This window comes from Lissotriton helveticus, chromosome 6 (assembly GCF_964261635.1).
Source record: "Lissotriton helveticus chromosome 6, aLisHel1.1, whole genome shotgun sequence".
Lineage (NCBI taxonomy): Eukaryota > Metazoa > Chordata > Amphibia > Caudata > Salamandridae > Lissotriton > Lissotriton helveticus.
The window spans coordinates 1150118382-1150135993 of record NC_136067.1 but is presented as its reverse complement, the minus strand read 5'-3'; the positions used below and the strand labels follow the sequence as shown (position 1 = coordinate 1150135993).

At 45.3% G+C, this 17612-nt stretch overlaps 1 protein-coding gene across 1 annotated transcript in view; it reads right to left on the bottom strand.

Moving 5' to 3' along the window:
* LOC144763325 (monocarboxylate transporter 10-like) overlaps positions 1–17612 on the bottom strand; it is a 396267-nt gene that overhangs the window by 119003 nt on the left and 259652 nt on the right. Inside the window, exon 2 of the mRNA XM_078648810.1 lies at positions 14455–14599. Coding sequence (XP_078504936.1) covers positions 14455–14599 — 145 coding nt within the window. The remainder of the gene's footprint in view (positions 1–14454; positions 14600–17612) is intronic.

Genomic DNA, 17612 nt, shown 5'->3' with positions numbered 1-17612 from the left:
GAAAGGAAAGATATTCTGGATACGCCGGAGAAGGACAGGAAGATAGCTGGATAGCTGTGGGCTCAGACAAACGAGGGTGCAGCCCACACAGCCTGTGGGTGCTTATTTACAGTAACTGGATGTTTCACAGCGAAGTGGGCTTGAGTTCTTATCATGTACGTGGCTAACAATGGTGCATCAATTCCAGTTACACCAGCAGACTACTAAACCCTGAACTTTGCTTTATTTTATTGCATAAACATCGGTCAAAGGGTCCTTATTTGGGTTGAGCCTGGGCAGCGCATGCGCTGCTCTGCGAGGCATGCTGAATTCGAGTATGGACTTGAAGCCCTGCTCATATTTGTCATTGACTTGTATCATTGTCCTTCGTAAATGCTGACTTCTGATTCGTTAATAGGCTTGTTAGTCCCTCCTTAGTATTGCCTTGTTTTCATTTGTAACCTCCCATGAGGACTGGCCCTTTTACTTCTGTTGTTACAAAGTATGTCTTATTTAGTCTGTAAGCACTATTTTCTTTCATGAGTTTCTCCTACTACAGGCACGACATGCTTTCCTGCAACACTCAGTGCGCCATGCGCACTTTCACTTTCAAAGCAGCCCGGGACAATGGCGGATACTTCTTTGAAATGTAATAGGTCTCGCATTTACAAGAGTTTGAGCTATTGGCATTGTAAATGACTATGCCTTTTATTTATGTGTTAATTATCAAACCAGATAAATAAAAGGCATTGTCATTTACAATGTCAATAGCTTAAACTCTCGCAAATGCGAGACCTATAGCTTTGCAAATGCTTTCCATTATGTGCACTAGGGCATAGATACCTACATAAATACAAACACACAAGGCTATACAACAGCCAGGACAGACCAGATATACCATGATCATTGAGAGCCTTTAATCCTACTTCTATGGCTGGCCTGTCCTGTTGTTTTGCTTCTCAAAATCTGGTCACACTAGCAGTAGCGGCCGGCACGGATCGGGAGTGGAGGGGTGGGGGTTGAAGGGGGGAAAGAGGATTATACAAAAAAATGTTTTACTTACTTTACCGCCGCGTCTCTCCGTCATCTCTCCTCGGAACAGGAAGCAGGCAGCCAGGCTCCCCTGACCAATCACAACGCTACAATGCAGCATTGTGATTGATAAGCACCCAGGTTCAACAGACCAATCACAATGCTGTGATGCAACGTTGTGATTGGCCTGGGCACTGTGGTTCGGCGCTCAGCCTGGGACTGGGGGCCTGTGCATGTTTTCCACACAGGCTGTAATGCAGTCTGCATGTAGAAAATGCGAAGTGCGTAATGACTGCTTGGGCAGTCTGAGAGGGCCGGACAAACACTCATTGCACACTTAGGAGGGTGCTACCACTTCTTCCCTGCGAGCAGAGCACCCCCGCCCTGCCCAGACATGCAAAGCTGCTGCATAAGGACAAAATAACATGATAATACCATTATGTTATTATCATTTTATTTTATCTTTCAAGCACTGCTTTAGAGCAGTGGGGTGCCGCTCCTCCACCTTAGCAAAGGAGTAACCACTGCACCCTAGTGGTAGTGCAGTGCTGAGGGGTAGAGTACTGGGAAGAGCCAGTGTGGTGATGTGAGGTGAGGTGGTAGTGTGGTTGTGCATAGGTAGTAGTGCAGTAATGATCAAGGGAATGTGTTAGTGTATGCTAGATGTTGGGCGGTAATTTTGTAGCATAGGGTGGTAGTGAATGCTGAGTGTGGTAGTCCAATATTGGGGCGTAGTATTTCAACCCAGAGGTAATAGTGAAGTGATGAGGCGATACGAGTGTTGTAGATGTAATGCTAATATGGTAGTGTGTCACGGTAGTGCTATGTTGAATGATAGTAGTACATTCGTACTGGAAATTATAGTGCAATGGTATTGGTGAAAGTCCCTTAGCTTGGAGGCAACTGTGCAGTGTTGCCAAATGGCAGTGGTATTGGGACGTCGAAGCACTTGTCTACGCAGGTAGAACAGGACACCATGGGTGGGATGCAGGGGTGGCTGGTGACATTTTACAGTGGTGAGGTGCAAACTGATTTGCGAGTGCGGGCCCCAGGCCACTCAGGCTGGCGGCGACCCCCCCCCCTCCCGATCCACATACACAACACTCAAAGAAATGTATTCACACACGCATACACAAAAACACATCCATTCACAACACTCTCCACCAAACATTCATGCATACACGCACGCTCGCACCAAACACTTTAAAATAAAATAAAAACACACACTCTTACCTTGCTGCCGGTCCCGGTCTGCGCCACCTCTGGGCTCTGCTCCCCACACGTCACAGGCTCACAGCGCCCCTGGCCAATCCTGGCGCCAAGGGCACAGGTACCTTCTCGCCCGCAGCACGCCCATTAGGGCTCCTAATGGGCATGCGCAACGCCGCAAAAACACAAGTGCGCATGCGTGGGCACGGGTAAAAATTCACCCTCCGTCCCCATGCATGCGCACTTGTGTTGCCGCCTGTACAATCATGTCAATCAATCAACATGACGCCCGCCCAGCGGTCTGACGTCATGTTGATTCATTGACATGATTGTCACAGTCTTAACTCAAAAACGCCGAGGGAGCTGCGGGCGGCTTCGGGCAGGGGGGGCTACGCCCCCACGCCCCAATGGACGAACCGCGCCTGGTGGGATGGTTGGAAGAGTGTTGTCCTCGCTGTGAGCTTATGTGGGAAATGCTTCCATGTCCTGAGTAATGACCCCTGAGGTGTGGAGCTGAGTATGTAATTCATGAAGAAATGTGAGTGATGGAATTGTTCTAATACGTGTCCCCCTTCTCAGAGCGCTCAGCCAAATCTAAAGCGTCCCGGGCCTTATGACCCCTGGGATAACCCTCGCACTCCCCCCATTGGCCTTCTGATAGAGAGGCCCCAGGGTAATTTAGCATTTTGCGCATTCAGCACCCCTAAGGCGATTTAAAGGAGTCTGTTGCTTCGGGTGAGAGTGTGAGTGGGCCTCTTGTTAAACAGAAACAACAGTCTAGAAAGCCTTGCAGTTATAAGCCCCGTGCACAGAGAGGTACAACTAAGACATCTTCTGGCTTTGAGCACCAACTGGGACCGTTCCAGTATTTGCTCCCTGGTGACTCCAACTCTTTGTGGGAGAAGGCGCTAGACAGGTTTAAAGCCATTGTTGTTGCCTGTTTAACCCCTCTCGATGAAAGGATGAAGGGGCATATTACCAAGGAGGGCGATAGGCGAATATCGCCGCGTCAGCGGCCGTTTTCGGCCGCTAAGCGGCGATAATTCTATTGCCCTATTAACAAGCTGGCGCTAACATCAGTTAGCGACAGCTTGTAGGCGATAGCGAGCGGTTTGGGACCCGCTTAGCATGTCAGCGATATTTATCGCTAATGACATGCAAAGTGGGCGTACCTAACCTGTTAGCGACTGAAAGCAGTCGCTAACGTCGCTATCGCCTATTAGCAAGGCAGGCGTAGTGATGGAAATATTTGCGCTAAGCGCAAATATCACCAAAAACTAGCGCCTGCTCAGACCAGTTCTAAGCCATTATATCCAATGGGAGGTGGATATAATGGCTAAGACCCTGTTAGCGATAATGCGTGAATATCGCTGTATTCTCAGCGATATTCATGCATTTCGCTGCTATCGGGTGGATTTTTATCGCTTTTGAGATAAACCTTGCTAATAGCAAGTTATCTCATCGATAAAAACCGGTGATACACGGCGATAAAATTATTGCCGCTAACCCTACTTAGCGATAAATATCGCTATTTGTTGGTAATATGCCCCGAAGAGTTGTGAGGGCTCTGTCTTGGCCTTAAAAAGGTAATCTGAGGCTACGTCTACCGTGGCTGTGGTCTTTGCTGGCCCACTGTTCCCTGGTGGCACCACAAAGGCCCTAGGCTCGGAGGTCCACAGGTCCCGCTCTCGCCTATGTGCTCAGTGCATCTGTGTGACCCCCCACCCACCCGCAAAGGTTACATTGAGAACATCCAAGCAGGCCATTGCGCCCAACCAGTAGGGAGAGTTCTGAGGGCACCAAGTGGGTCAAATGTTCCTACGTCGGAGAATGAAGGTCCCTTTGTTCATGGAGCTGAAGCTATTGCTCCTGAAGGAGAAAGTCAATTTGCCATGATTGCAATAATGAGAAAGGTACCACCCCTGCCTTCGGACACCAAGGAAACATTGGCCGTACTCAAGAACACGGTATGTCACCGCTCAATAGAAACACGATCTTTAGCATCAAGGAATGTAAAGATATTATCTTTATAAGGGGGATGGGATGGATCGGCCCACACCAAAGAATCTGGACTGCGATTGCATAGTTATTATCTGTAAGCATCTGGATCTAGCATGTTGTTTAATTTCTAGTCATAAGTCATAGAAGCAATGATGTATGGCCTGGCTGCATCAATGTTCTCCCATTAGGATTCTTCTACAGACCTTTGGAGCACAGGTCACAGCCTGGACCTGTGCATCCGTCTATGGTAGCTGGAGAGCCGGTCAGATATTTAATCGAATACTTCCAATTGATTTTTTCCTTTGATGGACTTAGATGCTAATCAATGACTTGATTCAGATCTTACCCTACCTAATGAAACTTCTATCCCTTCTGATTACTACTCTGAAGACAGGGTCTCGTATAAAGGGACAGGTACTAAGTTGGTCAGTTGGAACATTGCTGATATCTGGGCCAAACAGCAGGACCCATCCTGGTTGGATTTTGTCACCAAATTTGATATTATTATGCCGGCGGCTGGTGACTTTTGAAAGTAGTGGGGCGTAAAAGTTGGGACTGAGTGTTACATCGGAACCAAGAAAAGCAAGCAAGCCCGATCAACAAAAGGGTATTCGGGGGTTGTCCCCTCTGTTAAAATGTTTAAAAAGAGTGCACTTTAATACAAAATTATTTTACATGCAATTAGACATGGGGTCACAAATTTAAAAAAGTTCTAGCATCCTTAAACTGACTGACTTGCGTACACAACTGAACCTTTTATAATGTGTATATGTAATTGTGATTGTTTGTATGTGTAGGTTGCAATGCCGCTTCTTTTACTGAGACAATTCTGTGACCATTCTGTGTGTGTGAACCTTGCACTGCTGTAGCAATACTGTACATGTAGTGTGTATGAAGCATGAGCTGCTGTACTGTACCTGCTATGTGTGTGTAAAGCTTGTGCTGCTCTTGCCTGACTGTTCATAGTAGGCACATATCTATCGCTTTGGGCCTGATCGGATATTTGGATCCATTTCACAAGGGAGCATATGCAGCTCCACTTCTAAAGGAGCGAGCAATATGCAGCGAGGGCCTGGGGTGTCTATGTCTATTCAAATAAAGGAAATCCCAAATTCAAAAGAGCATAACTCCTTCGCTGTCAACCATTTTCGTGACTCTCCCACTGTAGACACCAGCAGCCGAAAGGCTGTCTGAAGGAGGCACTGCCTGCAACAGCTCGAGCTTAGAAATGAAAAAGGCACACACGCTTTAAAGTTGACCTGAGAAGTGTTACAATGCGTTGTTTTGGCAGTGCACAGTTACTTGAGGAACTGCACGAGTGCTAATCATAGCGCACAGGTGAAGTAGTTCACAGTAGCTCGTTGTAGTGCACAATGCCCAGATGCTAGTAGAAAAGAGTTACTTATTGTAGTGTCCAAATGTGGCAGTGCCCAGTACACAGTTACAGAGTAGTGCAAAGTTGGGGCAGGATACAGTTGGACTGGTGCACATCTGTAGTAGTGCGCAGTCAAAGTGATAGATATTAAATTTCGAAACGTCCAAGATGTGGTGACACACCATTACTTGTGGTAGTGCACCTTCCTCGAGCACTGTCACTCGCACAGTGCACTGCTGCAGTGGCACTTTGTTAGAATAGTGTGCATCCGTGGTCATGCACAGTTGGACTAGAACTTACTTGTGTTAATCCTCTGGTGCAATACTGTCACACAGTTACTCGTGGAGGTTTGCTTAATTACTAGTGTACAGTTGCTTAAAGAAGTGAATACTTTCACTGGCATGGACTGGTGCACAACGATGTCAGTGCACAGTTGCAGTCACTCAGAATTTTGGTAGTGAACAGTTGGAGCTGTGGACGCTTGTTTTTGGGAGTGCTCAAAAGTGATGGTGCATATTAAATTGTGGTAGGCAGTGCACCGGTTTTGCAGCACACTAACAATTGATCAATGCTAGTGAACAGTTGGAGAGTTAAAACATCGGATTAGTGTGTTTTTGTGGTAGTAAGGTGTTTGACTAGTGCAGAGTAGCAGGGGCGTAACACAGGCCCCCGCAGCCCACGCGGTGCGGGGGGGCCCCTAGCACCAAGGGGCCCCCTCGGCACTGCACTCTAGCCGGAGAGCTCCTGATTGAGCCCGGAGGGGGCCCCCCTAAGTACCATGCAGGGAGGCCCCCTCAATTTTCGTTACGCCAGTGGTTGTAGTGGTGCACAGCTGTGGGAGCACACTGTGGAAATCGTAGTGCATAGTTTGAATAATAAAGAGATGTTGGTAGTACACAATCGGGGCAGATTACCTTTTACTTTCGACAGTGATCGGATGCAGTGTACTGGTAGGTGTGACATGACAGGCACATATTTGTTAGCGCACTGTCACTTGTGTACGAAGAGGTACATCGCACACATAGTGCACAGCTGTGGTAGTGTGCAGTATGAATAATAGTACAGAGATGTGCTGGTGTCAGTGCACTGGTGCAATAGCGCCCAGTTAGAGCACTGCTGATTGTTCATGGGAGAGGAGCGGTCAGCATGGCCGGAGCTCAGATGTGGGCCCGGCTCTGAGCAAGCAGGTGGCTGCGTATGACCCCATTCACCACTAGTTCTATGAGGAGCTGTCCTTCACCCCTGTCTTGCACAGATTCCTTTCCTGGCACCATCGCCCCAGGCTCCGGCGTCTCTAGTCTGCATCTGATGGGACTGGCTGCCGGATAGCTTAGATCAGTCTCCTACTGACTTCGGCCAGCTCACCTAACAGGCCACGGCCGGCATGAGGGGGGGGGGGGGGGTACGCGCAGGGAGGGTGGCCGGAGACGTAATTAAATGAATAAATAACATAAAAACAAACTTACCAGGCATCTCCTCCGCCGGTCTCGCATGTCATCACGTCTCCTCTCACAGACGTGGGACTAACTTCTCCCCGCTCTTTTGCTTGACTGCCAAGTGGCAAATCAGAAGACTGGATGGACTGCGGCCGGCTACTGGCCTGTAATCTGGCATATTACAGGCCATGGGGCGACTGTACATCACCGCCCGAGCAGTAGCCTATCTGCAGACTCCTGCACTACACTAGGCATGCATGCCTAATGTAATGTCAATGGAGTGGGGGTGCTGAAGTGAAAAACGCCCCTCGCAGATGCGCAGTTGGAGTCTGTACTCCTGCTGCTCAACTCGCCTGCGTGCGTTGTTCGTTTGTTGTTGACTCATGCGCATTGGAGGCTGTGAGCCAGCTGCCAGCACAGGTCAGGCTGGAAATGTAAACAGACGAATTGTCAAAGCTGTCAATTCGTCTGCTTACATTTTTTGCTGCCGGTTGCCTAGAGGGGCGCTGCCCCAACGCCCCTATGGACCAGCCGCCAGTCTTGGTCCGAGGATGAAACTGCGTGCGATGGCATTGAAAGCTTCTCCGTTTCTGCTGTTGCTTCCAGAGGCCTGAGATTGTGGGTGGTTTATCCAGTCTGATATGAATTTCAATGTTTTATGGACTCGTCCCAACTGAATGCAGACTTGGGGGGGGGGGGGGGGTACAGATCTAATGGGGTGTTGTAAATAATAAGTTTAATTTCTTCCATGGGAATTTTTATAATGCAGTCTTTGATGTGGGATGCCAAACTGATGCCCTGTTCAAAATACTCTCAGTCTTAAAGTCAAGGTTATTAAGCATTTATAGTTACATTTTATGTGGTTATGGGGGGATTTTAATGCTAAACTGGACCGAAAATCCAACACTGTATGTCGATACCTTATCCTGCCGCCAGGCTGATTGCAGGTGTCTGAAGCTTCTTAATAATCTACGCAATTTTGAATTATTGAACATAGCTGAAATCTTGAAAATAGTTGGTTGGAGCAAAGGTTCAGTCACTGACTACATTGCCATCTCTAAGAATATAAAACCCTTTGTCATTTCAGGAAGGGTGATTAAAAACACTTTTAGTGACCACAATCCACTTGTGCTTACTTCTAAAGTATCAGATTGTTTCCAACGTTCAGCCTCTTCTGGTATAACTTTTTGGCTCAGAAGAATGGGGGCCTAAGGCTAAGGTGGAGAGCTGTTCATATCTCCACCCTGTTGAGATCTGTTGTTGGGTCTAATTTTGATTTATTTAGTTGCTTGTTAACCTTCAGTCCCCCACCAGTTAACCTTTTGGAAAGTCTCCTAAACCAGGCATAAGAAATGTTATCTGGGAACAATCAAGGAACAAAGGGACCCTGTAACAAGGGCGATTTGGTAAGGTTTGCATAACTGCAAATCTCAGCCTGCACGAAGCCCTCATGGCAAAGCCCAGGAAACAGCAGTGTACATCTGAGGCAAGGGTAACATACAAACTTGCCATAAAAAACAGAAATCTGTACCTAAAGAGGCAACCAGGGAACGATTAGTCCGTACATGTTAAGTTAGGGATTCCAATGGAGTTTGGGAAATTGTTAACAACACAAAATCCCTATCAGTCATGTCAGAGAGACATAGGACGTAGGCCTAATAAGGAGTCGGTGACGTCAGCCGGAGTCGCGCGCGATGCCGTGCTCCTGTGACGTCGTCCACGCCGGCGTGCTACAAAAGAGTTTTCCGAACGTTGATGACGCAAGGGTATATTTATAAGGTGAGGAATCCACTGGCAGATGTATCTATCAGATACCAACCCCGAGAAATAGACAAAGCATTTTAAAATGATCTATTCAAATGAGGGGTTTCCCCACGACAGAGGACGTAGATGGCGATTCACAGTTCCCACTGGAAGTTAGCTTCAGTTTGGAGGAGGTTTCTGTCGCTCTCTTCGTTAGTTCATCGAACAAGGCACCGGGTTCAGATGGGGTACCCATGGATCTTTACAAGGATAACATTCAGCTGCGGACGCTGATAGTTACAAATGTTCTGAACACTGCTCCCTCCTCTGGTATCCCTCCTTCTTGGCAGACTGCCACTATTGTGCCTGTTTTTAAAAAAGGTAATTGGCAGGACCCCTTCTGCTACAGGTCAATTTCAGTGGTAAAGATTGTGGGGCAAACTATTCTGCATAGAATTGAGCTCTGGGTGGAGCAAAATGGCTTGTTATGCACCACACGGAATGGTTTCAGGGAAGGTTTAGGGGTTATAGAACAGTGTTCCCACCTGCACCTCATTGTTGGAAAATATGTCACTGCAAAGGAGGGCCCATTTTATGTGGGTTTTTTGGACCTAAGTAGTACCTTCGAATTTGTCAATTTCTTAGTTGTTGAATATCTTAACCGACATAGGATTAGCTCTACCCTGGGTGAACTTACTTCCTGCCTTACATAATGGGGTTAGCGCCTCTGTGAGATATGGACCACAGGGGGAATGTAAATACCCCTTTGGCCTGTCTCGGAGAGTTTGCCAGGGGTGTGTCTTCGCCCCTATTTTCTTTTTCTTATATATAAATGCTTTAAGTTCTTTTTTTAGATTTACAGGGGGCAGATATGCCCAAGGTAAACTCAACCTTTATTCTATCCCTACTTTATGCCGACAATGCGGTCCTGCTTTCCTGCACACTAAACGGTCTCAGGTCCACATTGATGTGTTTGTCCTTTTTATGGACAACCTTGACCTAGAAACCAACATTGCTAAGATACATTATATGGGGTTAGGGAACCGCAATGCCAAAGTTAGGCCAATGTCTATCAAGGGCAAAAACGTGACTAGAGCTAGTGAATTTCCATAACTTAGCATAACCTTTATTTATTTATTTATTTATTTATTTTAAAAGTTTTATATAGCGCTGGCTAGACCCGGAGGTATCAGAGCGCTTTACATGAGCATCAGATCATAGTTACAGGTTACATCGTTACAAAGGTTACACAGTTCTTAGAGCATGGCAACATAGTTTCTTGTAAGGTCGAGATAAACAATAAGCACAAATATGTAAGGGGAAAAGCAGGCAAGATGATGGATTTAGGGGAGGGGGGTTGGAGTATAGGAAATAGACAGATAATGAAGGCGGGAAAGAGGAGGGGAGGGTGAGAGACACAGCATGGGGAGAGGAGGGGAAGGGTGACGGGGACACAAACCGGTAGACGAGTCAAGGCAACGTCCAGAGTCCAGTAAGCTGTGATCCCAGGAAAGTGGTATCCCTTCCCTATCTCTATTGCAAGAGGCTCTATGATTTGTTGGTTGCCATTGGCAAACCGCTGCCCGCCTGTTAACCAATCTGTAGGGGTTTTACTTGGGCTGGCAGCAAGGGTGGGGAGCAAGCCTATACTGCCTCTGTTGGAGGTTTACAGACTGAAGTGTTTCCCGGTCATGACCTATGGTTCAGCCATATGGGGGTATCTGGACTGCTCTAGGCTCCAACCGGAGGGAATTTTTTTTGGGCAGATTACTGGATGTTTTCTCCATGAAGAACTGGGCTTACCATATGTCGAAGACTACATCAAAGTTGCTCCACTCCTCTCATGGTTGGCGAGCTTGGGTTACCCATGCCCATTCCTAAACCGAGCAGTGATCACAGATTGAACTGCGATAATGGGTTACAGATCCTTTGGTGGAGATACATAAAGAGACGCCCTGGGTAGGCCAAATTTATTTTCCTCCCCCATAGGCAGGGCCGGGATGAGAGAGGTAAGATAAAGGCTCTATATATGAGTGTGGCCTCCGATGCGAAGGAGCTTAGGATTTTAGCCAGACCGACAACGAGAGAATACTCGAAGTCACTAAAGTCTGCGACGGTCCTGAGTCGGCCCTTTCCCTGGTTAGAAACGTTTGGGAGTGTTTGTTGCTAACCAAGTTCCCGGTTGGCTCAATTCGGAAGTTATCTTTGCTTCCCTACAGGCCAGTACGACCCAAAAAGTATATTAGTATGACCCTATGACAATTCTTCTCTGGAGACAGTAGAGCATTTTATCTCTTTTGCTGCTATTATGATCCTTCCAGGCAATGTTATCTATTGCCTATTATTAGGGCTCATGGTTTTCGACGATACAACCAGCTTTTAATTTTCCTTCACACATTGTTAAGCTGCAGGAGGATTTCTAAAAGGATTGCATTGGTGCAATTCTGTGGATTTGTAGTTACTTTTATGTTTGTGTTCTATTATTTGTTATTTTTGTATCTTATGGGGATTCAAGCTATGCTGTTTTATGACTGAGTTTTATATGGATGTTTTTAATGAATTTCTGTATGTTTGTGTCTTTTATGGCCGAATATAGATTGTTTGATTGATTGATTGAAGAAGCAGAAAATGTCAATGAATTTTGTGGATGTGTCATGTTTTAAAAGTACACACTGCTCAATAGAATGTAATCAATTTTGGAAATGTGTCAATAATTCCTTTATCGCACAGAGCATCCTGTTTGTGAATGAACTTATACAACTTTATATTCTAAAGACCATCATCTTTGTGAATGTTCTCATTGAATTTAATATTTTTACAGACCATCTTGTTTGTGAATGATCGCAGGATATGCCATATTTCCTCAACCCAGTTTATACGTTTTCAGTAAATGGTAAAATCCTGCTATATTTCTGCAGACCATGCTGTCTGTGAAAGATCTTGGTGACTGTTACATTTTTACGGATCACGCTGTTTGTGCATGATCTCTGTGGATGTTTTTAGTAAATGTTATGTTTCTACAGACCAACGCTCAGTTTTTTGCCTCCTCCAATTCCTTGGCTGGTGAGTTGTTGGTCATTATTTTTGTTTCCTCCTGTCCCAGGCTGGACAGCGGCTGACGTCATACGCCCTAAAATGCACGAGCTTGCTGCTGTCGCCTAAGCAACGCGTCTTGAAACTGACAATCTGCTGCATACCTCTCAGTCGAACATGCCGAGTTTGCATTTTAGTTCCCATTTCAAGCCTTTTCAGATTTCATAGGCCAGATATTTCGCAAACGCGAAATGCTTGTTACTAAGCAAGCACCAGGCGTTTCCGTTCTGCTTACATTTTTGTCGAGGAAGTGTTTAGATGTCAGAATGTACAAATATGTGAATTTCAAAAGGCCCACCCAGCAACAGGAAAAAGAAGTAAACTCCTCTAGTAAAAGTAAACCGTATTCATAAAAGTGAAATATGCAGTTTATTCCTTACCATCTAAGAAAAAAATATAACCAGATTAGTTGTACCAGACATGTTACACTTAAATTCACACCTAGTTTTCTTCATGAGCCTATCCTGGTCCTGATGACGCACAAACTGTTCCTCAATGAGAAACTCCAGAATCAATCCTAAGTGAAATGCTTCGGGCAGGTCACTGGAATTAAGTGATTCAGAGGTCAAGGCATTTTCTGAATAATTTTGAATTTGCCGAATTTGCAACATAATCCATCATCTGTTTCATAATCTGCAGAATTTAACAAAAACGTTTGATTCCAGCTCAAATGGGTCAAAAGTTACTAACAAAGCCTCAACTTGGTTTCAGTGCAGTGGACAACCATTTGCAAAAACTGACTGGTCAGCTGTCAGTTACTTATTGCTGTATTTGGTTGTTAAACTGGCACTAACAAGGTAAAATATTTTCCATATAGTGTAACCATGAGAAACAAGGACAAAATAATGAAGCAATGCTGTCACGAAATGTGCTGCATTGCGACAAATAATGTGTCTTTCGTGCTGCATAATTTTGTCAAACCTGTGGCATAATTTGGTCAGCCCCTCCCACATTATTCTAGTGGCCCTGGTTATGGGGTCGTTGCCAGGGCCTGCCATATACCACTTGCTGATAACTGTGGGGCATATTACCAAGCAATAGCGATAATTATCGCTATGCATTGTTAGCGGCTATAATTATATCGCCGCGCTCCGACGATTTTGACCGCTGAGATACCTTGATATTACCAAGTTTTATCTCAAAAGCGGTAAAAATCCTGCGAAATGCACGAATATCGCCGAAAAATCAGCGATATTCATGCATTATCGTGACAATGCTCTTAGACATGTTATCCACCTTCCATTGGATAACATGGCTAAGAACTGCTCTGGGCAGTCGTTAGCTTTTGGAGATAATTATTTCCAAAAGTAGGTAATAGGAGATAGAGATGTTAGCGACTGTTTCCAGTCGCTAACATCTTGGCACGCCCACTTTGCATGTCATTAGCGATAATTATCGCTGACATGCAAAGTGGGCCCCAAGATGATCGCTATCTCCTACTAGCTGTCGCTAACTGGTGTTAGCGACAGCTAGGTAATAGGGCGATAAAATTATCGCCGCTTTAGCGGGAAAAATTCCCGCTAAAGCGGCTATAAGGCCCTTGGTAATATGCCCCTAAATGCGTATTTGTACAGCTCATGTTCACCCTGGTGTTAAAGTAACATATGTTTATTGTTATCCACCACAATGGTACTCATTTTATTCATATCAGAAGGATGAAATAAGGATTGAATTACTTCTTAAATGACTTAGGCCTCGATGGCAAGTGCCCTGGAGGGTGATATGCTATTTATCACACCCATTAAAAGCACCTATCTCTGAGTTTGCAATTTAACTGGTGAGATGATTGGCACCTAATACAAGTTGCTTCTCAAAAATGGGGTATAACATCAGCCACTCACCAAAATATGCGTGTCCCTCTGTTTACCAGGCCTTTACTCCCATTAAATTTAGTTTGAACTTTCACAATTTATCGAGGAGAAAATCTAAAAATGCAGCCATACGTTCACCTGGTAATTATCAGTTGTGATAGACATTGCACCACTTGTAATCACGAGTCCTACGCAAGCATTTGTTTGAGCAGTACTTGTTAATTAATGAGCCTCTTGTAACCACGGTCTTAGGACCTGATTCTGAGTAGGGTGGCATAAGGTTGGCTATTTACTGAATATGATAAATACCTCCATTTTACAGTTATCCACCTCGGAATGAGGCATAACATGCATATTTGATACTTATTGCACCAAATTCCATATGTTTTTACTTTTTACCTGGCAATCCCCTCCGGTGCAGAATTTTGCTAGATTTTACTTCACAAAAGCATTCAGGGGAAAACAAGGGGAGCAACAAAGGATGATTTGGGTAGAAATGTCACAATTAAATGTATAATGGCTCCAGGGTTCCAGGAGAAAGAAAGGAAATTGTTATTAATGGTAGATGAAGGGAGAATGTATTTATTAGAGGAAGACGAGGCACCCCTTAGGATGAGTGAGTTAGTGGATTTTAACATGAAAGTCACAGGAACTCTGCAGGCACTTTACACGATATCCGAAGTTCAAATGAGATGGGCAAGATACCTGTCCAAATATGGATACAATTGCAGCATCTGTTGTCTTAGGAAGCATTACAAGAGTCTGGCATGCCTACCTTACAAAGGAGCTGGACAGCAGCCCAATGAATCCCACTGCAGCGCCTACGACAGCCGTTTTGCGACACCCAAACAGATCTGTGAATACGCTGACGATGGGAGAGCAGAAGAAGATCATTCCCATGGAGAGGGAGTTCACCCACGCTGTGGAACAAACACAAGATAGACTGAGTGCCCTAGGAACAAGAAGAGTAGTGCAAGAGCTCCCTGAATGGTACGCCTACATGCTGTGCAATCTTCTCATGGCACATTATAACATCCCACAACAACCATTGCTCCCCACTGAGAATAAGGTATCCCTCACTACCGCCATCACTGACGGGAAACAACCTTTACAACGCAACTTTTACAACGCACTACCATTACAACAAAACTTTTACAACGCAACATCCATTACAACGCATGCAATTACAACGCAACCATTGCAACGCATGACACTACAACGCACACCACTACAACGCATGTCATTACAACACATACCATTACAATGCATAACATTACCATCCAACACTTACCCTACTGTTGCACCCCCTGGAGTTAGAATAGTAATTTTACCCCTACACTATCCAACACTTACCCTACTGTTGCACTCCCTGGAGTTAGAATAGTAATTTTTACCCCTACACTATCTAATACTTACCAAAACATGCAATGTAATGTTATGCGTTGTGATGGTATGCGTTGTAAAGGTATTATGAGTTGTAATGGAATGCGTTGTAAATGTAGTTTTTAAAATTTCGTTGTAATGGCATGCGTTGTAATTGAATGCGTTGTAATGGATGTTGCGTTGTAAAAAATGTGTTGTAAAGGTATGGGTTGTAAAAGTGTGCGTTGTAACGTCATACATCCTCACTGACAAATACACTACTCTTTCCATATCTGTTACAGTCAGAACTCTGGTCTCCACATACACAGACAGCCTTCTCAGTCCCCATCCCCTACTCTCACCACTTACCCTCATCACGCATGCTCTCATTCCTTTCTCCCCATTCTCATCACTCGTGTGTCTTTCTACCCTTCCCTCACATGATCATTCCTTCCTTCCAATCCCTCACTCTCGCCACCCTTCCGCTCTCCCTCGAACCGCCTCTCCCACCTATTCCTTTCTGGTGCCAGTTGTCTCTGCTGCATTAAGCCTCGAACCTTTGGCTTTGCCAGTGCTTATTTTACTAGCTGGGACTTCCCCTCCAACATCTGCAGATGAAGATTTAACCACATCAGTTTGATGCATGCACACATCTGCCTCGCACTCTACAAGTGAAAATGGTTTGGAAACTGCAGTTGCGATTGCAAAGAAAAGTCCAGCGCCGCTCAGCAAAATCCCCGCTCACGCCAACGCGGACGTCCGCAAGGGCGATGAATGAGCGAGGACATCTTTTTAATGAATCATCAAAAATGGCTGGTTCCCGCCACTTTGTCCCATTCTCTGCAAGAGGGATGACCTGGAGCTACAACCATACCATAAATCCACCCACAATTAATATACATTCCACTCATTGACATGGTCCATGCTCATCCTAAAGATCTGGCATGGATCTGTGTCTCCTGATCCTGCATTGGACACCTCTAGTTTGAAGGGCAATGGCAGGTCACAGCATGACATGTGCAATCTATCGCTTTCTGTGTTCTGCCCTCTGGCCATCTTGAGGCACTTAATGTTGTCAGGTGTTATTTATACTATCACCCTAAAGGCACAGTCGCGAAACTGTCCAGGGGGTGGTGACCCTGGTCATTATTATCTGATGGCTATTTAGTCAACCCCACAAAATAACCTCGGTGGCCTTGCTGCAGCTTCCCATGGAGAATCAGCCTTGTTCGCCATTGGTCAACACTCAATGGCCCAACCATTGTCACCTCTGGCCAAAGAATTTGAGGATTGTGAGAATTAGACCAGGTAACCGCAATCAGAGTGGCCCTGTTAGACGGAGCGCTTAACCCCTTCCATGCTGGCCCGTTTCCGCCGCTGTGCGGTAAACAAACAAACAGGGCGGGGCCGTGACGAACCCCAGCCGTCATCAGCACACGAGTACCGTGGAGCGTGACGGCTGGGGTTCGTCACCAGCATGGAAGGGGTTAAGGGACCTTGTCATGGAGATAAGTACATATTATTGCCATGCATTTAATTTTCAGGTCCACCATCATTCTGATCTTATCTCTATTCTCTACTAGACTATTCCATCAATTGTTGGTTTAACAGAACAGTTTTGTCGCAGACAACAACCTGAGCTGCTGACTTACAAATAAGTCTATTCAAGACCTTCCCTGCAGTGGTTCCTATACTTTTGACCACCGTGGACTCCCACATAATCGATACTGGAATCCAAAGACCACCAATGAAACATTTTTGGAGTCTGGGGACACGCACTGAGCCACTATTGGAATCCAAGGACACTGGCTTAAGCAATGTTGATGATTTAAACCTCAAAATAATACACAATATGGAAACAAGCATACATCAAACAAATGCACAAATCATTAAATATTTTAATACAGAAATTTTAAAAAATCGAAATTTTAATGTGGCTATATTTTGTGCGATGCACTCCCGCTGCTCCCACAAATTAATCTGAGAATACCAATGTAACTTTTAGCCTCCAATTTCAAATTCCTTCACATTTACAGAACCTTTAAAAATCATAATTTTTTAAATGTTGCTTCTTTATTGATGCAAATTTTAATAATCTGCTAATATTTATTTTTACAAGCAGTTCTGGATCCACTGGGTTGGAGTTGTAACCCCCCAGGGGGTCGCAGACCACAGGTTAAGAAGTGCTGCTCTAAGGTATATCTGCTAGTAAGCCATACTGCACTTTGGGGCATATTACCAAGGGGGGCGATAGGCAATTATCGCCGATTTAGCGGCCGTTTTTGTCCGCTAAGCGGCGATAATTCTATCGCCCTATTAGCAAGCTGTCGCTAACTGATCTTAGCGACAGCTTTTAGACAATAGCGAGCGGTTTGGGGCCCGCTTTGCATGTCAGCGATGTTTATCGCTAATACCATGCAAAGTGGGCATACCCAACCAGTTAGCGACTGAAAGCAGTCGCTAACGTCACTATCGCCTATTATCAAGGCAGGCGTAGCGTTGGAAATATTCGCGCTAAGCGCGAATATCTCCAAATACTAACACCTGCCCAGACCAGTTCTTAGATATGTT